This window comes from Atractosteus spatula, chromosome 3 (assembly GCF_055471065.1).
Source record: "Atractosteus spatula isolate fAtrSpa1 chromosome 3, fAtrSpa1.hap1, whole genome shotgun sequence".
Taxonomy (NCBI): Eukaryota; Metazoa; Chordata; class Actinopteri; order Semionotiformes; family Lepisosteidae; genus Atractosteus; species Atractosteus spatula.
The window spans coordinates 10,020,335-10,045,117 of record NC_142708.1 but is presented as its reverse complement, the minus strand read 5'-3'; the positions used below and the strand labels follow the sequence as shown (position 1 = coordinate 10,045,117).

Sequence of the window (24,783 nt, the reverse complement as noted above, 5' to 3'; positions counted from 1 at the left end):
TGTTAGATTTGAAATGTAACTTAATTGCTTAAAAATACATTTTTACACACCATATAAATATATTCTAAGAAAACGTTCAGGATTAACAACGTTAGCTAAGTAATTATTGAAATTTGTCTAAGAAAGAGGAAAAACACGAAAATGAAAATACTTATAGATGTAAAATATAATGATTTTCAAAAGTAAATTACATCTATGTACTTAAAATTACTGCCTGCGACGATTAGCATAAAAAACTGAATATTAAAAAGTGAACCTTATCTATAACCTATAATTATTTAATACCCCCAGGCATTTTTTTTCGCTTTTGCTCTTTAATCATAACTTTTGATTCAATCATTGATTGATGTGTAAGATAAAAGCAATTAAAAAAATTAGCAATGACCGCAAATCCTTTTCTGATTTTAGACCTTTAGCTCTGATACGACCTCATGCAGCCTTTTGCATTTCCAAATCAACTGCAGAAAACACGCAGCTTTTTAAAGTACGTCGACGTAAAATATGAACTTTGAGCGTTGTTCTGTAAACACATTGTCAGTCTTGTCACTTGACTTGTCAGTGAGATTACTGCAACCATTAACTTTTCTTAGGTTGGCTTGTTAAATTGCAGTGATTCGACCACAAACCAACGATCTGTAACCGCTAGAGTAAAATATGCTATTCAACCTGTTTTAAGGTATAATTAGGCGGCGCGGAGAACACACTCTAATGTGGGAACCGGACTTGTTAATGAAAGATGAGAGAATAGAGACGGTGTTTAAACTCAAAATTGTTAGACTATAAAAATCCCCTTTGGTTCATTCGTGGTTTTGGATAAACTTTAAAATAAATAAAAAATGTTTTCATTTAAAAACCGACACAGCAGAAGCTGTGATTGAGATTTATGGTACAGAATTAAATATTGATGCAGTCAATTTTTCGTTATATAGAAGGGCTTGGCTTCTCTTTTGCTATGGTTAAACTGTTTCCTTAAATTACATATTAAAAATGTCCATAAAAACTCATCTAAATATTTGTCCATTTATACCTAGCAGCAATATAACTAAAATTAATGTTTTTTTTAAAGTTACCTAGCTTTCAACAAGTACGCTGTATGTTTTGAAGTCAAAATCAGCCCGTGCCTAATAAGTATTACGAATTCCACGTCCTGGAATTACACGTTTTGCGTTTAAAGTACATTCAGAATCTTTAGGTTTCAAGTGTTTTAAAATGACCCCGCAAAACGCTATCATTTTTAGTTACCACAGCAGTTTACTTTAGCAGTACTTAACAGATCCTTAGATAAACCCAAACTTTTTAAAAAAATTAGGAAAATCCTCAATGTGAAATACTTAATGCTACTGTATGTACATCGTTATGATGACGATGATGATTGTTCTTCTTGTTCATTTTTGTTAAGAATTAATGTAATTCGGGCAAACGCCTTTTCTGTTTGAGTTGTGCTTACGAAAAAAAAAAATTAAAAAAATGAAGCCACTTGGACGATGCTTCCAAGTGAAGTCTATTGTGATACCAGAGCGATACATTAACATTAGAAGCTGAGAACCACGGGTCAGTTAAGGTCGAAGGTCATCACCGCCAGGCTTACGCCATCTGACCTCTTATATTAGCATTTGAGTTTATTGGGATGAGCTGTGCTGTTTTTTTGTCAGTTGCTCGGCACTGAAGATCTTTACAGTAATCAAGGTGATACTACCAGAATGAGCTATTTTGTGTTCGAAAACGCAAATTCGACAATATGTACTCAAAGATCACTGAAGACCACGCAGTTGTACTAGTTTATGTATGCGTTAATCCTTTCATCACATCCAGACCCGCACAATACTGATATTATAGGAAATTACAGGAAACGCAGTCAAATGTTTATATAATTGTATACGTGTACAATTTTACAATTTCTCTCGATGGGGTTACTGAGAATTTATTTTATTCAAGAAGAAATACAGTCTGGGCTCCACAGCGTACAGTACATACAGTACTTGCCGTCAATACAGCTGAAAGATTAACAGGCCTAAGTATACTGAATTATTCATTTCACTGTAACATATACGCTTCAATAATAACTATTTTGTTTGAAATATACTGCATATGTCAAGTATATTTTTGGATAGAGAAATATCTTGTATGATTTTTTTGTGGATATCAGCAGCACTGAATTTATAGACATAATGAGTGAAACTGACATTTTCGAAACAAGTCAATATGGGATTTAAATACGATAACGTTTAAATATGATATAGTCTTGTGACAGTTTCTGCTCACGTATTTAATGTACAGGATATATGAGTGCTCTGTTACAATTTAAACTGAGATAATACAATAGACTTAGACTTTCGTATTTATCATGTAACTGATATGCTACTGCAGAAAACGTTAATTTGTAACTACAGATAGATAACACTCAATTATTTGTGCTGAGTTTTCTATCTTCATTTACATTTGTTTTATCTATACTTTAGGATTTGGATTTTAAGCTAAAAAAGAACTTTGTCCGGTGTGACGTGTAAGTTATTTATGTTACAAAAGACAAAATTCTCTTCCGGTAGTTTAGACTGAGCTTGCAAGAAACCTACTTGTGAAATAATATGCTTTGAGAAATTCGATCATACAAATATACATTTCTAACCATAAGTAACACCTGTATCGTATTTACCGCTGGCCTGTATAGAGTAAGCTTTTTTTCCCTGACTCCTGACCTTTGACGTAGCCTGTTCCGCCTCCTATACATCTCTGAATGACCACCAGGCTAGATCGTAAAGAGATAACTGGACTATGTTCTTGTTTTTAAAAATCCTTACGTTTGAAATCGAGATCCTGCCTAATCACTAAATAGCAAGTACAGATTGATACGTCTGAACATTTTAAAAATACGTATACCCATATTACATGTAAAATACTGACAAGTGTATATTTGTGCGCAAAAAGTGGTCACGCATGTCACAAATAATTAAAACATTTAAAATACATTATTACTATTAAATATAACAATCTTGTTATGTATGCTACACTGCCTAATCACGAAATGTTTTTCAATTTTTTTTCCAACACAAAGACAAATACTTTTATTTTTATGCCTAATATTTGGTTCGTTCAAATGTGTTTTCCTCTATTGTAAAGAATTAATCTCCAGCATTATTGTCTACACGTTATTAAATTGCAGGGACAATACTATATTATTCGTTTTAATAATCAACAAGTTAATAACAATGGAGTTGATGTGCTTGTGTACAGTTCTTGGTCACATTGTGCTTAATTTTAAATATATGCAATTTACAATTACTCAATGTAATTGTAATAATAATCTGTAAGACTAAGGAAAAGTAACATTAAAGCCAAAAAAATGCATAAATGCCTTGTGGTTCTTGTTTTTCCATATGTTATACATTTTGCTCTAAGGTCCAGCAATTGATTTATTAAAAAAAAAAATCTTAATTTGCTTTTCTTTTGCTAAATGAAATATTTCCTTTTTTGACCAGCATTATAATTAAAGAACAATTATTAGCTAAATTTCAAGTAGTATATCAAAGGCTACATTTTTGTTATTATATTTGTTAAGTTAACTTTCTCCAGCTTTTATTTATATAAAACTGTTTCACTTACTAAAAGCTATGCATTTAAAATTGAAACTTACAAGTCGCTTTTGCTTACAACAAAAATATATAAATAAAAATAACAGGTAAATATATAAAAAATGAATGTTACAATTCTGACCAAAATGCTTATATCACACATTTTTTAAATATCCATTTAATGTTGGGAGATGAATCTTTTTACTGTTCAAGGGACAACTGATTGCTTGAATCAACAGTATTCCTATGCAATCAATACAAAACAATACATTTTTAATGTTCTGTTTATCAGTTCTTTTTCAGATCTCATTTAAAACAAGTTTTGATTTTAAAGTCGCTACGTCATACACAAAACATTGCAGAGAAAATGTCATGCTTATCCTTTTAACATTCACCTGTTGCTCTTACAATTAAAAATGTCTTCCTTTGTTGTTTTTTTCGTAGGGTCTGCAAAAAATCAAATATTGCAGGCATTCAGGTATTGATTGTTTGAGACGGTTCATACACAGAGTTGGCAATGTGGATATAACTATTAATCATTTATTCTTACAGAGGTCCATAATTGTATTGTTATTATATCAGTGGCCTTTAGTATGAGAACATTTAAAATATATCATAAAATATGTCGAAATGTACTTAGATTTCCTCTCCATATGTCCTTGTTTGCTGCTCAAATTTCAAAACTAGGACAAGCTTAACGACAAGCTTTTTTTCTCCTGATCTCTGCCTTCTGATTAGCAGAAACATGTGCCAGTATCAACAGGCAGCTCTGGCATTGCTCTGCTCCGTGAGGGTATAGTGTCCCTGGGTTCCTACTCAGGAGAGAGTGCTGCCTTGTGGAAGGGTAACATGCGAAACAAGGTGAACATGTACAAATACCGTACTTGGTGTGATCCAAACAGCGTACATATTTATTATTGCAGTGTATTATTTTTTATCATTACTGTTCTTAGGATGGCTATCACACATGACAAGATTTCTCTTGTTTTCAGCCACTTTCCGGATGCAGTCATCTTTTGACTCAGGCCTTTCATGCTAAATGGGAGGTATTGTGTAGTGAGTAAGGCTCTGAACCCATGGCTGTCGAGTGAGGGGCTGATACTGCCGTTGTACTCTTCAGCAAGGTACTTTATCCCAGTGGCTCCAGTCCACCCAGTCTGTGTTAGTGATGACAAGTCCAGTGATGGACAGGAGTCGCATCCAGGCAGGAGTCACATGCTCTCAGTCCATTTAATGCTACAATAGCCAGGATGAGCTTTGGCCCTAGGACACTGTGCTCTGTTCTGGACTTTACCTATGCTTATAATGATGGGATGCGGTATAAGAGCTGAATTGTTATCGATGAGAAAAATAATCAATGCTAAAACAGTTCAGTCTGAAACCAAATCAACTCCCTTTAAGTATCGGGGAAGGAGCTGAATTTTAACTATTGGCAATGATGAATGTAAAAAAAAAATGTTAACATACAATACCGAGAAAAATGTTATTTTATTATTTTAAAATAAGCTCAAATGTGTTTTTATGAATTCGTTTGCCTATTTTTCTTTTCCGTTATTAGTAACTTTAATTAGGGTATAAAAACCAGTACACTATTGTAAGGAGCCTTGAAACCCTTATGACAAATGTTGTGGGGTTTTAGTAATTTAACTTGAATTGCATCAATGAACTGCAATAGATCTTAATTCCATTCTACTCAAGTACAGCTTTAATATTAACAGTTCGATTATAATGAGAAGTGACCGGCCTTAAAATGTTTAGGACCTGCTTTATGCAAAATTCAGGACTGCATTATATAAGGTAGATGTACTGTATGTGTAGCTCCTCATGAAAATAGAATCCTTCTTTTTTACAAAAATATACAGTTCGTACACGGTTATTTTTCTACACTTAGAAAATTAGAAAATGTGAATCTGATTGTCAAGAGTGCATTGACACGGGAATTCAATCTTATCTAATAATAAATAATTAGACTGTGACACATTTTTCCCCCACTTGTTTGCTTAAGAAATCGGAGCCTAAAGTTGGTGAAGTTTTTGGCAAGACAGTTGGCTGAGGTGATGCTTACAGACTGCAGTAGTAACCATTTACTATGTGTTATGTTGTCAAAGAATGATGTTGTGGCTATTTAGCATCTGTTTTAAAGATCTGTTTACAGAAAATGGTAGTCAGTAGGGCGTTCATTGCAGCGCGTGCACAAAATGGATGCTGCAGTTTGTTTGTTTGCTCCCAGCTATACCTTGTTTTACCTTGTTTTATCCTGTGTTCTGCGTTTGTTTTACCCTGTGCCTCAAACACTGTTGGTGTTACATGGGCACTGAAATATATCCTTGTGATCCTTGTTTTCTTTGTGGAAAGCCTTCAATCAATCCCTTGATCAATAACCAAACATACAGCAGCTATCCAAATATGTATCCGATATTTATCCTGGCTCTTTATATAAACTTGCAATTAAATGAACCCTACTGTAGCTCTGCTATGGTTCTGTATTTTGTAACACTTTTAAATGGGTCAGTGACATTTTTTTCTGTTTTGCTGTAAAAACAGTTCCCCGGGTCATCATTGTACATGAGAATTTTCGTTGCTCTTAATTGGCTAAGAAGAAAACAAAAACATCTTGTGAAAAGGATGAAGTTCACAGATGTGCGTTACCATATCCATAAAAAATAAGCTTTGTGGTGTTTTAATCAGTAGCCTTTTCTTAAATGAAACAAACTCCGAAGGGACAACATTACTATAAACTATTTTCACTTTTCCAAAATGAATAAAAAGAAACTAAATATGCAGTCCTAATTTTCTTTAGGATTTTCTTCACTTGTTCAAATATTTGATGTGGTGAGTAATATTATCACTATTAATTTATCGTGTTGGGCAGGTGATTTTTGCAGGCTTCTAAAATAATAACATCCTGTCCGTCTTTTGAAAACTCTACGTTGTTGCTACAGTAGCTGTGTAAGTCTTGTACTCACCATGGTAACATCTGAGATCAACACAGAAGAAGGTCTGTTTAAATCACGACCTTCGGTAAGGCACATAAAAATAATGTGAGCAAAGAATTATGAGGCCCAGTGAGTTGTGAAATGTGTTGCTTTTAGGCACGCGCGTCCTCTTAATCTTTCAAAAGGCACCCATGTTTGTGTCGCTCATTCTGTCATCTCCCTGTGGCCAGAGCTCCTCCCCCATTTATGTGAGAATGATTCAGGAGTCATAACATCACAATAGTCCAGTGTTCTGCTGCAGCCTGCTGCATAATGCGACTCCTTGGAATGACCTTTGATCCATGAAAACTCGCAAAAACTTCTGAAAAGCATTTAAATAGCGATCCATTCAGAGGCTCGCTGTGGACTTAGTCACTGTCCTGTTGAGGGGAGACTTTGATAGTTGGAGATCATGACCCAAGGCACATAAAATGTATTTGCATCGGTGACTGACCACTGTCTGATGGCACACGCATTTTTTGTTTAATACAAAAATTAAAATTAATGAAGCACAACAAACTGCTAGCAGAATTACCTCCAAGATCTGTTTTAACCTCCTGAAGAATTTATTCTATACTGATATTAAAGAATGCAAACTGAAAATCCAAACCTAAATTTAATTTATATATAGAACACTGTTATACCAAATGTATTATTTCAAAAGAAGACTTAGTTGATGCATAAGGGCTGTTTTCAGTTGTGGTTGAATGATAGCAGACTTTTTCTTTGCTTTTAATAAAATATAATACAAAAATAATATTCAAATGAATCTGGAAGAAGATAAAAATAATTAAAACATAATCATAATTCTTAAACAATTTAAATCTCACAATGTAACAGTGAATTCCTTATCTAATTTTCTTATATCTCTTTCTGTGTGTATGACGTAGCTTCTTTGCGGTACAATCAGATAGCAAACAATTAAGCAATAAAGCAATTTACTCGCAAAAGCAAAAAATGAGATAATTATTTTTTATTTTTCAGTTCTGGAGCATTTAATCCCGATGGAGAAATTAAAGATAAATTATCATTATTGTTGTTGTTTTGGATATTGCTAGAAGACCATTTCGCTTTTAAATACAGTTGCAAATCCCCTTGAAGGAAATTCTGAAAGTCTACGGTACTTACAGTTACCATTGTAGCTGGTTAATGGCAGTGTATTGACTTGCCTTAAGTACCTCTTAGAGAATTTTACGTATAGTTTCAGTTTAGTGCTGTCTGAATCCCGTAATTCATAGAGACTAAAACAGCAAACGTTGTCAAAATATGTCCCAAACAAACTACATAATTTGAAGGTCATTTTCATTAATCATGCTGTAATGTCCAGTGGAATGGCCAAAGGAAGAAATTAATAATGCATTGACATAAGAGAGTAATACAAGGAAATTTTTAAGAAGTGAAAAGCAGCATTTATTTTCTTCTTATATTACTATATGCCCTTTTACCTATGCATTCATTAATTTAATTTAGCCAAACAATTATTATTCAGCTATACATCAATCTTTTCGTAACTTACTGAACACCGATTCATCTAAGCAGGTATCAACATTAAATATATATACACATTTAAAACAAGAGCCTTCTGTAGAGTTGCAGGCATTAATAGTAAGAACTCCATTTTAATTCATATGAAATCTTTGCAGCTATCTCCTGGATTGAATCAGTGTTCAGTGATATATCATTGCTAAGTATAGCACAATTTCTACTAGCCTATATCTTGATGATATTTATTAAATAAAAAGAATGGACCAATTAACATTATGTTAAATTAAAGTTAGAAATAGAACACTGTTAATGTGCAAGGATGTTGAAAAAAGTAAGATATCAAGTGCTCCTGTGGTAAGGCATTTATTCATACATGTCAACAGGTGTAGAAAATTATAAGGGCAGGGTAGCTGTTTCCAAAGCTGTGAAGGCAAGTGTCCTACCAGGACACCGCCACACTGAACATACCCAATCTGTCTGTGTAGAGATCTGTGTCAAACGTCTGGAACGAAGACGGCGCCACTTGCAGTTTGTTTTGCTTGGCAGGTGTTTCTTGAAGCGGCCAGAGGGGTGGTACTCACCGAGTGGCGGGGCAGCTCCCGCCTGCAGTTCCACACACGTTCGTGGGTGCTGTCAGCGGGGCACTGAAGGAACGGCTCGCTTTCTGCTTGGGAACCATTCGTCTGCCTCAGAGGCTTCCCCATTTGAGTGGCCTCAACTTACTGCAGTAGCCAGCGCTCACTGCACAGTTTCCCATGGATGAGGTTGTTCACAGTACGTGCCAGTGCACCACAAGTGCAGTTATTTGGCAACGGCAGCTTCATTAATCATACCTTTAATGCAAATAAACACTGTCGTTAACACAGAATGGATGCTTTCTCTGCACCTAGTCCGGAATATTTGACATGTAGCTAACACCCAACACCTACGCCCACTTCTATGACTTGACATGGGGTTTATACTCCTCCATGACGTTTTTTTGGTGGTGCTGTGCATTTTGGATGCAGAAACTGAGACACTTCAGTGTCTGGCCATGGTTGCACAAAGCCAACCACCGTTAAAGTGATGCTTGGAATTACCAAAAACAGATGGGACAATTATGTGGGTTCATGATTAAGCATGATGTTACAGCATTCTACTGACCCTATTTGCAAATTGTGGTTAATGAGAATTTCTAAAAAGAAATTGCATGCAATTATGACTATGGTGCATTTAGCAGACCATAAATGTTACTTTGGCAACAATTCTGTATTTTTCTAAATTAATGTTTAACAAAAAATATTATAATTATAACATTCAAGTGATTTTAATATTAAAGCCATTTGAAATTATACATTTTTACATGTATCTCAGTTCCACTCAGTCCTCCCTGATTTTTAAAATGTTGACAAGCATTTTGTATGTGAAATAATAAATTGCTCAGCTTGGGAAAGCATTTCACAGCAAGTAGCTGCTTAAAAACAAGCTTTCACCTCCAAATCACCTCTCTTCAGGTATTACCTGGAGCTGGAGAATGGTAACAATAATGTCTGTGTTCTCTCACTACAAATTAATTGTTTGGCACAATTAGAAATATAAGTGATACATGATATCATCATATTGTATTTTTCTTCTCCTGAAGCCTTTGGAATATACAGCGCTCATACTCCTGTGTAGTGTCTAAACGGCTACATACAGTAGATTACATCAGAGGTCATAGTTTCCAGATGACACAGACAGAAGTAACATTGTCCTCTTCTTCAGCATCTAAGGAGGGCAACACGAAGGTGAAGAATTGTAGAATTTATGCAAATAATAATTATAGGAATCTCAAATAGCTGTACTCGCCAGAGGGGTCCAACGTCTTTCACCATTCAAGCGCAGGTGACACACAGAAGTCATCATGTGTCAGCAACTTACAACACCGAGGATCAGGTGGAGGAAGGACAAATTGCTTCACAGATTGAATTAAGTGAGAGTTTTAAGTAAGCCAGATTCTTCAAACCAAGAGTTAGATTTAGCCAGGACACCAGGGTTAACAATACCTACCCACTCTTTTAAACAGTGCCGTGGGATCTTTAGTGTCTAAGGCATCAGGGCCTTGGTTAAAAGTCTTGTGTGAAGGACATTGTCTCTTCTCACTACAGTGGGGCACTGGTTTTGAAATTACAGTTTCAGATCAGGGAAGAAGACTGCATCCTTGGGCCATAATCCTCACATCTTCAGGTGTCGCTGCCCTCTGCATTGCCAGCGTGCTTGGCCATTGGAAAGGGAGATGGCAGCTGCCATTTATCAGAGACCTATACCATGTGTGGGCTGGGCAACAGGAGGGGGCAAAGTCAAGTACAAGACCTTGTTAATGTGAGGGTCTTGCACTTGAATTTCCCTTCTTCATCCACTGGGTTTGGTTACTTGCACCTTAAGCAAAACCTATCTTGCATGCAATGGACTGAGCTGAAATGAATCATTTAGTGATGCATTGAAGTGTGTCCTGAATTATATTGAAGAGGCTAAAAAAGAGTTCTGTCACTGGACCATCCCTTTTCTTAGTAAGCACAGATCATTTTTCTTCAGGCACGAAAAACGACATTTTTGTATTCTGTGCTGATGCATCCAAACTGGAATTCTTCAGCTGTACACTGAATCTGTAAATAAGACACAGAGGAGCCTGAGAAATATGCCAGAAAATGATTTTATTTGAAACAACGTCCTACACAGGAGCATTGTTGGCACATGTAGCAGAAATGCAGGCACAGTACATTCAAATGTGTTTTATAATTTCAGAAACCCATTCACATTCATTACAGAAACATTAAAATTTTACAAATGGCAAATCTGCAAGTGTTCATAAACAGCAAGTTTAAAATATTTTTTTTATCCAACATATTGTGAACAATTAATGCAGAACTTGAAAATGACCAAAAAAAAAAACAAAAACTGTACAGTTCATTTGGATTTTAACCCTGCTAAGACATTCAAGTGAATGTTGTTCCTTGGAGTCTGATAACATGTAAAATAAAAACTAGACATTATTCATAAACAGGCAAATAATTCCTTTGCCAAAATGATATCTGTAGAGCTCTAGAGTTAAACACAGAAAAGACCACAAATATATTACTAAAGGAAAAATGGCTTTTCAACGGTGCGGAAGCACAGTGAAAATGTTACGGATGAGTTATAAAAATGTGTTTTCAACAAACTGAAGAGAAAAGGAAAATGAACAGGTGGGTGTTGAAAGTGTACAGTGAATATTACACAATTGATAGCTCTTTATGAAATTATCAGTGGAGTAGCTTTTTTCTTCAAGGTGATTCTGAATTGTGTTTTCAATAACATCATTGAGATGAACATTACTTTTGTCTCACTTTGTGACATTATGCAGAGGTCCACCATACTCATAAGAAAAAAAAAACAACAAATCAAGACAAACATCCACACTTCAACTGGCAGTCTCAGAAATTCAGTAACCTACCAGCGGAACGAAACAGAGCTAAGAAAAGGAGCATTGGTATAGTTCCTCTCTCCAAACAATGTATTTAAAATGAAAATGTCTCATGCACTTGGATCTATGGATCAAAACTTTGGATCATACTGTAAATGGAACTCTTATTCTGAACCTTTTTCCTTGTCTGATTCTATCTTAACATATCAATTGATTTTATGTAGGTTACATATTACAGAACTCTTTTCAGAGCATTGAAGGTGAGAACAAATTCTACATATAGCTTTTTAAAAAATGATCCAGAGTTGACCCACACCACTCCTCCGCAGAAATAAACATGGCCAGAAAGCGATTGTCTTGGAAAACCGCTCTTATTCCCCTAATGACTCAAGGGCCGTAGCTGTTTTTAATGGTCACATGAACATGGAGGTAACTCTGTGCATAATGACACATGACCTGATTTCATTAGGCAAATCTCATTAGTCAGAATACGGGTCGCATTTTATAAACTTCATCTGGTCTGACATTGCTGATTCATATCAGGTTGTGACCCCAGACCCCAGCCTCTTTCTGCCCCTTATCCTATCCCTATCCTTCTTCCTGGCATCTTCCACATCTCTTTTGAAATGATGTTTGACCTAAAGGAAATACTGTATGCCACTTTCCCCTTACCTTGTTCTTTTATACGGAAGTTATGAACTGCAGTCTGGGAAGGATAACAATGACAGGTCAGTCTCACACAGCTGGACCTAATCGCCATCATTACGGAAATTAGCTCTATATATCCAACACAAATACCGCTCTTGGCCTTGAGGATTCACCTCAAGCGTCCCTTCTCCATCCTATCTCCACCTTGCAGCTATCCCTTGGCTGAGTCCTTCTGAATGGGATTCGAGCCTCCTGGTCCTCTGACCAGGAGATTGCTCATGAGCCAAGGAGGTTAAGCCAAAGCTCTCTCTCCAAGCAGTCCAGACCTTCACAGAGCACTAAATTCTTGGAAGTTGCGGTCCCCAGTTAAACAATTTCTGGCTTCATAATAGAGTTAATACCCCCTCCAGAAACAACAAGGGTTGATGTGTACTCTTAAATGTGTCATGCATTCATTGTGATAACTGTGGAAATGCAAAATGGTACACTAATTCAGGCTAAAGCTTATATTACTTTAAGTCTCTGTTTATGTAGGAATTCATTGCTCACCTTTGAGTTCTGCTTTTTGTTATGTGACATGGAGAGTTTTCCTGGTTCAATTCATTGTATTTAAATAATTTAAAATATATATTTTAATACGTATTACATGATCTGTACTTATTTTTCATTTTAATATACTTTCAGAAAACATGCAATTGAAAATTGGTGTTTGCTCATTTTCAAAATTCAGCGTCAGCTCTCCAAAAGGGTGGGCAGAATTCTGAGGGAATCTAATAGCAATTATATTAACTTATTGTGAAATAAAACCAACTTTCTGACACAAAGTATGGCCATGCATTTGCACTGTTAAAAGTGAATACAAAATGTTTTCATACTAAGAATGAAATGAAATGAATTCTGTTTTGAAGATGCGACTAATTTCACTTCCATGTTTTAAGCCAGAAACTTCCACATTTCTATGTTGAAATGATTCTATTCCTGGTAGAGCAATGGATATTGTTAACAATTAAATATCAGGGTGTCTGTTTTGTATGAAATGAAATATGTATTGCCTTATATTTAACTATAAAATAAATGTAAATGTAGTTTCTTTAGCTTTCAGAAGGGCTCAGTCACATTTTTACTATTCCCTTAATAATAATTATTATTTAGGATGTTTTCCTCAGCCAGATGGGTTAACACAATAAAACTCTCTATTTAAATCACACCTCTTCTCTGCCTTATTCTGCTTTGAACAGAACAACTGAAACATAGAAAACAAAATGAACTGAGGAAAAACACAGACAGAGGAGAATAAAGGGGTCATTTAAATCTCCGAAAAACAAAACTTTCTGATATTCAATCAGGAAATGTTGACTTTCCTGGCAAACCTATGACATGTGGTCAAGTAGACTGACCAGGAAGGGACAGAGGTACACTGCTACAGTACGTACAGGGTGAGAGGTTCTTCTGCACTCTGGTATGACAGTTACCTCTGTGCATGCTGCAACAGGGAACGGACACAATTCACAGGAAGGACGGTACAGAAACAACATCATGAAACTGATGAAGTGGGGAACCGCGTAACTGAATATTTTTTATAGTAAATATTGTCTAAATCCTTTAAATCACATTTACACAGCAGCTAGACAGACTAGAAGGTGCTACATACCATTTGCCAAAGCAAGATATGACCACTGATCAAGAAATGTCACAAACTTCCAGTTCTTGACAGAGAACGTGTACAATGTTTTCAAGATGGTGGTTTCCAACAGGCCTAAAGAAGACTGCAATAGTATCTCAGCTTACAAGAAAAATGTGTGGAAAGAACACTGAGGCCAGGTTTACAATCTTTTGCTTGAATTGTACGCAGTAAAACAACTGACGACTTTTACAAGTCATTGTTGCTACACAGAGGTGGTTCCTTACATTCCTTACATTGAAGTCTAAACTATGCACTGGAATAAAAGGCTATAAGCTCTGGCACAAGAGCAGATAGTGAGATACAGTAGTACCTGGCATACCTGTGACTTAATTAGAAGCTTTTTCTACTGTATATGCAATGCACAGAACAGAAGACTCCTCCACTCATCTCTGACACCTTTCTCAATGTGGATTCATCACACCTAGTAATCTGCATTTACGTATCTAATGCAGCAGAATTCCTGGGGAATTCTCCAAATTCTATACCCTAGTATGATAATGAGCTTCTGCTGTACAACATAAAAATAGCAATATGGCTGTTCCATATACAGCTGCAACTTCTTAATGGGAGTTACCCTTGAAAATAAATTACCCATAGGGTACAAACACACAGTGCAATACAGAAGAAATGAGACTGAGATACAATGGCATGGTGCTCTACCCAGGCCACACAAAGACAGTCGGGCAGTTTAGTTAAGGTCCCATTTGCTTTATTTTTGGGGCCATTTTTCCTTTTTACTTCTCTGATTTGGTGTTTGTCAGGGCATTTCAAATGGCGTCAATACAATTGTTTACTGTTCAAGTTAAATTAAAGTATAAAAATAAGGACAAAAAAATACTAATTTGACATTAATGCTTACTCAATGCAACTCTAGCAGAATGAATTGGTCCTGATGGCGCAGTCGAAATCTTTTCCCTCCAACCGCCTAACTGTTACAAATGTGAATCAATATTAAAAGTCCCTAGTGCCAATTTCACCATTCTAAAAGAATGGAAAGGGAAGCACTAAATATCAGAGGAAACTGCCCTAACACCTCCACACAACCCCCTGCCATCCAAGATAATGACAGAAAGCCAGCTGAAAGTGTACTGAAACCACCTACATGACCCCTTCATGCACTTCAGTTATATCGCACTTCATTTATACAACAAATAGTATGTTAACATTCAAATAAATTAACCGATTTGTGCCTCAGCTTTAAATTGGAACATTCTGCCCCTTTTTGCGATTAGCAAATAAAATCCCGGGCCTTCAAGCCCAGACATTCAACACAGCAGGTGGTTGTGCTGATGCCCTTTTGTACATAACGGGGTCTCAGGGTGGTTGTGTATCCTCAGTCAGCCCAAGTAGAGCATCACTGTATGGTCATTTGGCACTTTTGTTTAACCTGGGGTTTCTAGGCACAGTGTGAAAGACTTAGTTTGGTCAAACCTTCCGTGTGCATTTTGTACAACAGTTTGAACTCAGTGGGAAGCTGGTGGGACTCCTGCCATTTGGTGGTAAACTTGGTCCCCTTTTTGTCGTAGTAGTGATAGGGGAGCTCCTTCCCGGTGTTTGGGTCCCATCCGAACGGCCAGAACCCGTACAGGTGGATCTCTTCGCACATTGCGGATGCCAGGGTGTACATGAGAATGCCAGTGCTGAGGCGTTTCGGAGCCAGGTGTTTGGTCTTCCAGTATCTATTGGAATAAACATACAAGCAGACTGGACTGTAAGAGTAATAGGCATTTTGCTTGCGTGACGCAAGACGTGCTAGATGGACTCTTCTTATGTAACGACATGCAGCAAAGAGACAACCAAGGCTGGTCTCAGACAATGTGTGCTCCAATCACAGTGGTACAGACTGGCTGCAGTACTAACAGATGGATACAGTTCTACTGGATCTTCAGAATAAGAAGGGTGATAAGTGGAGTGCAAAACAAGAGTATGAAGATATCCAAAAAGCCTCATGAGAGGAAGGTTCGGCTCCAGGGCAAAGAGGTATTGAATGTCTGAAAAGGTGATTTTGTTAACCAAATGTAATGAGTGTGGCACTATTTCAATGGAGGCTTGTTATTGTCTATTGGTACAGTAGTTTTAGCATACCCGTGCTGTTTCATAGTGCTGAACGTTCATCCATTAAGAATCCCGTGATGCTGGAAATGTCTTAATTTTGAATAGTTCTGTGCCTTATCACTATAGGTAAACAATAATCAATATTAATCTGTCCACATTTGGAAAAAATCCAGCTCAATTCAGTACTGTGAAAAGAGATGAAGAGCACGAACTTTGGACTTGTAAAATATGGAAATACCACTATACATTGTATGGTCACACCGAGACAGTAAACTGTTTTATGTGGTGAAAAAGAAAAGAGAGTGGGTCAGTAAAGTACTCATGTTTTAGCCAATCAATCAATCAATTAAAGCAAGCAAGCAGTTTGCTCTTGTGTTGAACACAGACACTGCTGAGCACATGTTTTAATGTTAAATCAGCCAGCAAAATGATCAAAATGCAACCACAAGGTATCAGGTAGAAAGACATCCAACAGTTTCCTCCATATTTCCATTACCGATATGCAAATAAGTTAACTCTCCTGTGTATCTGAAGTTTTATAGGGTAATGCCTCTGACCCACGGGTAGCTACGTCTAACATATCACACTTAAAGGGCGAGAATTCCTAAAACTGGTAAGACTTGATTGTTTTTTGAAAGGCCATAACCAAACTGAGCTTCAAGACCGTTTCTACGTAGATGAAAGAAACAGATCTAATAAAGAATGCTTAGGGTGGCTTAAGGCTGCTTTGGCTTGTGAAACGAGTAAATCTTTCCAAGCAGTCTTACTTTAAGGGGATTGAATGAGATTACTGCACAGTCTGTCATGCTTGGGAATGGTACCACGCCATGCACTAAAAGTGTCTCAACACTTTCTCCGAATTTGCTTTTGCCACAACATTTGTTCATACTTTAAGAATACAATCTACTTTAAGCTATTATATTCTTAAATGTAATTAATTAAATGAATTATGAATGCTAAGACATGGGGTATTGATATTAGCTGGATATGATGAAAGAGGATCTTAGGAATGGCATAGAATGAAAAAAAACCCAGAACTGAACAAATACAGTTACTAGACAACTTGTCGGGAAGATGCATGCTGTACAGAAACAACCTGTTTTCTTTTCTTTGCAATAAAATTGAAAAGTGAATTTACGACTGGATCAAAGCAGACAAATTATGATAACTAAAATTTGTGCGGGCATCACAGTTAATTTGTTTCAGATTTTCTTAGAAGAAATGCTGAGAAAAGGATCGGAGAAGAGGGGCAAATCAAGATTCTTAACGCTAGCTTCAGAAGTTACAGGAAAGGAAGGATGTCACATCACTTGGGATGAATACCCATTTTACTGCAGGGTACTCCACCATTTCCTGGTCAGTACACTGCATCCTAATGGTGAGGATTTCATTAATTAACCAAACATCTGTCAAGTAAATCATTTTTAAGAGGAAAATGTGTTTTAATCTTGGCAGCAAATATCTGTGTAAACAGATCAAAAGCATGCATAACCACAGACAGGGCAATAAATCAAGCCATTACGTTGATTAAAATAAGGTAGGGGGGAACATTTTCTCTTGTTTACCCTGTGTATTGCAGATTTGCACTCACTGCTTCTTGCACCACAACATAGCTAAGCTTCATAGTTGTTCTAGAGTGTGGGGAAAAGGAAATTCCAATAAACATAAAATAAACAACACCAACAAAGGAGCATCATTTTAGACCATCTTGATCCCATAAACTGTTCAATTATTCTGACCCATTTTTTTTTTCTTCCTGCATCAGGGGCAAAAAAATACAATGCCCACAAAATAATTTAAAAACTAAAATGTTGAATTTTGAGAAGGCAAAAGTTACCCTTGTCTGGGGGGGGTTTACTGTTGTGAACTTCTCTGTCTATTCCCAAAGGCTGCATATTGACATAGAAGACCAAGGTCTTGTATAGGTGTGGTATAATAGAGGAGCACCTGCTTACCGTAACATAAGAAAAAGTAGGTCACTGTCTCTCTTTAATCAGTGCATTGTACAGGTGTTAGACTGACTTCCTTAGGACCTACCATAGATTTTTAAAATTATTTTAGTTCAAGTTCATGTTTATTGTCATTATACTCATACACAGGTATATGGTATAACAGAATGCTATTTAGCTAGCTCTTTTACATTAACATAGTAATATTAATATAGCAATAGTGCTTTTTGTGCATTAGTAGAAGAGACAGAAAAACACTTGTCTTAGGTTGTCTTAAGAAACTCTTGCTTTGCTCTTTAAATATTCATTAGTAATAAGACATGACTCATACATGTATATCCAGCAGAGTGATGTTAATTATTTTAGTTGGCTATTACAGAATGAAGACCATTTAAATTCACTTACATCAGTAATTAAACCCATCTTTAGAAAATTAAATAAATGCTGTGCAGTGAAGTAACAAATGTTAAAATTTCTTACTTGTCCAGCTAGTGTTCTGTTTTCCAACATTGTGATTTTTTTTCACTTAATTGTGGGCTCTGTTTAGAGGTGTCATCAACCATCAACCAATGTCACTACCTACACAGCAAGGGTGCTGCAGAGCAACCTGTATAACTAATTGCAAAATTAATTTGAAGTGGATTACGTTTCAAAGTAAGCCTAATGACATGCAATATTTTTGCAACCAGGTATGAATAGTATATACTGTAAACGCTTAGAAGTGGTTTTGCTTAAATTAGAGCATAAATCCTTCTTAAAGGGGAGCTGTGGTAGATATAGAGAAGACATTGTTAAATGGCAGACGAATTGGGAAAATTAATGGTATAAAGTTGAGTAATGTTGAATGTTGAGTAAAAAATAGCATTAACTTGAAGGTTCTTTCTTGAATACATTGGGATAATTCATTTGCTCTGTTTCACGAGGAATGACAATGCCCAAGATTGAAGCATAATGAACTGTAGAGGAGGGAATATTTGGCTTAACCCACTTCGCTGAGGGCCGACCTCCTGGCTACAGGACGAGGAGGCCAGGACCCCCCAGCAGGGTAACCAAGGGGTAGGTACAGAGGTGGAGTTGGGGTGGAGGTGGGATGCAAAAGCCACACGTGAGGAAGAGAGATATCGCATTTGGTATTTATAGTGTTCGGTGGAGGAGGGACGGAGGGAGTGATTGCTAATCCCTGACGGCTGGGGATGATTGAGCGAGGTTGTTGTCATCCCTCCCGAACTTAAGTTAAATAAACTCCATTAAAAACGAATGCTATTATCAAACATCCTGAGTGGAACCCTTTAGAGAACACTTAAATCCTGTGATCTAATTATAAAGGACAAAATCTGGGAGGAAAAAAACATGTTTAAAAATGGAGAACTAAATGGATTCATGAAAAAATGTAACTTTGAACATCTATTTCAGAAGACAATGGTGCAAATGAATAAGTATACCAAGTGAGTCCCCTGGTATTATTTGGATATAATTTGGAGACACTCTCAAGGCACAATCCAGTCCTGGCAAGCAATGGGCACAAGGCATGATACCCCCTGCCAGCCCACTGCAGGGCACTCACAGACACAGACACGCACACACTCACATAGGGCCAATTTTTCCAGAAGCCACTGAACGTACTAGTATGTCTTTGGAATGTGGGAGGACTCCAGAGCACCCAGTGGACACAATGAACACAGGAAGAACCTACAAACGTAGCACTCCAGGAACTGGACCCAGAGCCCCAGCGCTTTGAGGCAACAATACTCACCACTGTACCACCATGCCACCCTGTGTAGTACAGTATGTGTTTGTGCCTTAACTTTGACTAGTGAGACATAGGTCCTACCTTACCTGTTGACATACTGCATGATATTTCCTGGCCAGGCCAACTGCACTTTTAATTGTCCCTTGTGTTCCACAAAAAAGTCTACCAGGGTTCTGGTAACGGTTGCTGATGTATGGAAAAAAAAGGCTGGGATCCAAAGTATGGCACCATCCAGCTTTTTCAGGCTGAGAAAAAAGTTATTGCGGTCTTGGATAGTCAGGAGGTTGTTGTAGTACTTTTCGAGGATACTGGGGTTGAAGGTGGTGAGGTTGGTTTTCTTCCCCACATCTTTGTGGAATATCTCAGTAGGTGCAAAATTGCATCGGAAGATAAAGTCGGACTTGTCAATCTCTGGCCCACACTGGCTTCCTGTTAGGATTCCACTGTTGCCCACCACTGCACACACGTTGTACTGCTTGTTCAGTATTGGAGACGTGTCCGGAAGAAGAGATTTGAAATTATTGCTAATGGAAAACACATATTTATGACTGGAGTAGTCATAGTGCATTAGCTGACCCACTCGGACACTGTTCTTTGTTAGGGAGAAGTTGTTTGCCACGTCAATGTAGCGAAGGATTTCTTTTCTGGAAGAAAAAAAAAAAAGAAAAAAGAGTAAGATGAACGATTGCCGAGCTATTCGGGTTGCTCATAATTTGGAGGAGTCATGAAGAAGACCAAGAATGACCAAGTTCTGTTTTGTTTAGAAGTGTTTATAACAATGCCGACGGTTTAGCATTTTTGGCAATAGTTCTGATGAGATAGAGTTCAAATACTTTAAAGAATATTTTTATTTTCTCAATTCCAATGGCCAGCTAGTTTCTATACCTAGTAGGATAACAGGATTTCAAGAGTGCTCAAGATCAAATGGCTTTCTCTCTCTTTGCCTGGAACATACACAAGTGCATGCATCTCTATGACCAGGAATCGATTCTATATAACTGTTTCAGAATACTAATACACTTCTGTAACAGTAGAGCTGTCTCCTGCCCACATCTTTCATTAAATACATTTTAAAAGAGAGATCTATCGAACTACTACCAAAATCCAAACATTTTCAGTAGAAATATGTTTTAGCTTCTATACCACAATAAGCCAATATGCAAATATTCTGAATGTTAATTAATGTTAGTTTTTTCCAATGTGTGAAAGACTTTTACTCTCTTTGTCCTAATATATAGTGATCCCACACATCTGTACATTTGTACCAATAAATTAGATAGTTCCTATCCTCATACCACTCAAAGGGACTGAGTAAACAAAGAGAAACATGGAAGAACTTTCCTTGAACCTTCACCCATTTATTTTTTCAATCGTCAGTCAAGTTGATTATGAATGTCTTGTTCAGGCTTTTATTAAACCTGAAAAGAAAATTAGCAGGCTTATTTCCAAATTGGACATTGTAATTGTTTTACCTTCTATTTCTATTCCTGTTGATTTCATCATAAAATCTGATTTCAAGGACAAAGCCCAGGAGATTTGTAATGAAGGTAAATGTTCCTACAGTATATCTATAGCATATATGAAGACTTCAGGTGGATTTATTTATTCACACACAAGCTGTCCATTGCTCTGTGAGATCAACTCTAATTTCCTGATACAGTATGAAATTTTCTAAAGGGAGATGAATAGACATCATTTGAAATTAAGTCCTTTATCTCTCAATGAGATATGTACAGTAAAACCCCACCCAGTAGAAACATATTAAGTTTAGATAAGCATAAATAATACTTACCCCCTCATCTCTGATGATCTATATGGATATTTACAAGGAATATAATCTCTGTGGTGATTGAACTGGATGGTAATGGGCTTTAGACTCCAGGCTTAAACCACTGGGGTCATATTTGTTGTGTTCTTGGCAATGATTGGCACAGTTATGGTAAAACAGATGAATTCCTCCACTAATATTTGCCTGCAAACTTAACGATTATGGGGCATTATGTGCAAATGCAAACTATATTTCCATTCTCAGTATTTTTGGCAAAATGCATTAAGTGATGCCTTTGATGATCTATATCTTACCATGTCAAATAATGAATACTGAACAATGTTTTCACTATTCTTTCACTTGTTGTCATATTAGATTGCCTCACCTTTGCTGTATGAAGGCAGTCTTATTCAGCTTCCATTTTGATGTTTTTTCTTGCAGTTCTTCATTCAGGGCATTTGTAAGGGGAATGAAAGATGGATCCAGGAACTTCATTGCAAACTGTGACCTGTAAAACAGTGCATTTCTTTTCAATTAGAGCTAAGGCCTGCCACTGGTATCACTGAGAGACAGCTGTTAAGTGCAGCACTAATCAATGTCCCCCAGCTTACTGCCATCACTTTAAAAGCTAATTAATTAGCTGTTTTAAAACACAGGCCTAGTTAATTTGCCATTTGTTATTTTCCACTTTTATTCCTTACAACAGTTTCAAGTTCCTGATAATGCAACAAAACTGACAAGTACATTTCACAGGAAATGGTACTTCATTAGAACAATTAACTTAAAATGTCAACAACAGAGACAGTTGCATATACAGTATTGTAACTCCTACTGTATGTACAAAATAACTGAGAGTGTGTTTATACAGTATATTGCCTATTCATCAGTATTAAAATACCTGTTCCAACACAGGAATTCTGTAAACATAAAAGTCTACTGCTCTTTACAGATAAAAAAAAATTAATTCAAGTGCCAATTTTTTAGGCACATTGTGTGGAACACAAATTGTCTTCCTTTTCAGGCATCAATGTATTACATACCAACAAGATCAACAGTAGATGAGGATATAGATTTCATGCTCAAACAAAACACAAAATAATTATAAATAATTTCAGTAGCATTGATGAATCAGTATAATAGTATAAGCAGCGGTCTTCCGTATATTCATCTTTTTTTATGTGCTTCTTCTGCAACTTTCTTCTGTAACATGACTTTAATCTTGAAAAATGAGTGCATGTTGTAGATTCTGCATCACTAGCATAATTGTTTGAAAAGGACTTTCCTAAAGCAGAGTTGCTAGTTGCTTTTTGTTGCACGTTAAGGACATGCATATGTTTTCCAGGCACACCTCGAAAGTGTTCTTCTTAGGTTTTACTAGTATTTTTCTTATTTTTTTAAGTAATTTTTAAGTAATCTACTCAATAGTGTGTGAAATGTCGCTTATTAATTGAAAACCGTGGTGCTGCGAATACAGTACAGTGAATCAGCACCATGGAAAGCTCACTGAACAACAATGGCGTCAATGCAGATACTGAGCTGCGGGCCCCCGAGAAACTGCGCCAACAGTTCTGTTTGAATTACCTAAGCTTTCTTTAAAAAAAAACCAAATGAAATAAAGAGCGCTGGGTGGATCTCAATACAATGTTTCTCTTTCTAACAACATGAATTAAACATAAAGGCTTAGTGTGTATCATGTGAGTACATGTCTTTTTTTATTTTTTATAATGACAAGTACATCCCATTTTTCAAGGAAAAAGAGATTTCAAACCTAGGGCATCAAACCGTCAAATTCGAATTACACGCATGGCATCAGAAATCCCTTCTGCGGTCATAAGATATGCATCCTAAACACAGCATAATAACTCAGCACTCATTGTGTCATTATATATTTCTTTGATTCTGTGACGAAAGAAGAATGCAGTATTCATTTTGCAGGATTCCCCGTGACAAGGCTTTTTTTTTTTTTACAAGGCGCCTGCGCCACCATATCGCCTATATTTTGTATATCGAAGGCCTTTTGGATCCTATGATGTACAGTACGAGTTGCGTATTTCGAACAATAGCATCGTTGTCTTATGGAAAATGATCGATTTTTTTTTGCCATTTTCTCAAGACTTTCGAGTAAGAGATACCCTAAAGATTTTGACACCTGTGGGACTGGTAGATGTCACAGCAAAGCCAGCTAAATACTGCATAACAAATAAGCATGCTTAGCACATATATCCATACAGTATAATACGTATACATCAAACACTTTAGCCTATACATTATGTACTTCTGCATGTTTTAGCTATATATGGACACTCACCGAAATCCAGCATGGAACATATACATCCTCGGACCTCCGGAGCTGGCATATTTTGGGGTGGTGAAGATGTTATCTTTTTTTATCGACACGTAGCTGATCAAGGATAAAATGAGCAAAGCGACAGTTAGCATCACCAAACCCAGAGCGCTAGCGATGCGGACCATCTTGTATTTTCATTCCCGATGCAAAAGAGATTAGAAATACAGAAATGGTGCATTCACTTAAAATAAACACGCTTAAGAATTCATGAAGGCTGATTTTTTAAAAAAAAACAACAACAACAGTGGAGCTGGATTTTTGTGGAATTAAAAAAATGGAGAGCTAGTATGAGCAGCAGTGGTTGAGATGGCAGCTGGTTGCGTTGGTGATACGTCTTTGCTCAGAAGCCCCCTCATTCTCCTGTTCGGCTACAGACACGACAGCCATGCCTGTTCCCAGCCCGCCAGATAAATGTGATTGGAATAATGTTTGTGTTCAATACAAGCTACTGAATTTAATTAATTAACTAACTCCGCTGGATATTTAAAGGGGACCGAGCCTTTCGGTAAAATAAAAGAAACAAACATTGAAAACAAACGTAATACCTACAGTATGTCTGCTAATGGGTTACACGCTTCGCAAGCATGTCTGTATGTTTTCGTGTTCAGCATGCGGAATCAATCACCAGTCTTTTTTTTTTTTTGTATGCACAACGTTATATCCTAGATATTTCACAGACACCTTTCATTGCACTTTCGTTTTTACGAAAGTGGATAAAAAGTTAACGTAGTTTGTCGCACAGTTGCTGAGTGCTGTTGCTGTAAAAAGCCTTAATCTGTTTCTATTCAATACGTGTAGTTTAACCACAGCGCTGGGTGCTTGAATATCTGAATGGAAATGAATCAGCCCTCCTCTGCAGGAATAGAAGTTTGGGTGGAACCAAATGGCAGACGCGGTCTATTAATTTAAATGGACTAAAAGGACTAAATCCTGAAGTCCCAATAAATACCTTTTAGTATTAATGTACTGTCTCTTTCCCTCACTTGTTTAGCTTCTCTTTCCTTCTCTTCCTCTGTGATACATTTCTACTTTTGTTATGGGGGCATAGTGATGCAGTGGTTAGCACTACATCCTCACAGCACTGGGGACTTGGGTTCAATTCCTAGGATGTTATCTGCGTGGAGGTTGTATT

General features: G+C 36.8%; 1 protein-coding gene across 1 annotated transcript; it reads right to left on the bottom strand.

Annotated features, from left to right (window-relative positions):
* Positions 1-10,686: 10,686 nt before the first annotated feature.
* st8sia3 (ST8 alpha-N-acetyl-neuraminide alpha-2,8-sialyltransferase 3) lies at positions 10,687-23,981 on the bottom strand. The gene is made up of 4 exons (XM_088912086.1): positions 23,613-23,981; positions 21,690-21,812; positions 19,623-20,180; positions 10,687-15,461 (listed from the first exon to the last, which is right to left on the bottom strand). Exons 1-4 carry the CDS (start codon positions 23,774-23,776, stop codon positions 15,179-15,181), a joined length of 1,128 nt encoding a protein of 375 aa, XP_088768212.1. The 5' UTR covers positions 23,777-23,981; the 3' UTR covers positions 10,687-15,178.
* Positions 23,982-24,783: the final 802 nt, after the last annotated feature.

Excerpts from the sequence above, each read along its gene's own strand:
- st8sia3 (XM_088912086.1), bottom strand. The coding sequence starts at position 23,776 with ATGGTCCGCATCGCTAGCGCTCTGGGTTTGGTGATGCTAACTGTCGCT. Across the intron at positions 21,813-23,612 it reads ATGTTCCATGCTGGATTTCG|GTCACAGTTTGCAATGAAGT; the intron begins GTGAGTGTCCAT and ends ACTGTTTTACAG. Across the intron at positions 20,181-21,689 it reads ACTGCCTTCATACAGCAAAG|AAAAGAAATCCTTCGCTACA; the intron begins GTGAGGCAATCT and ends TTTTTCTTCCAG.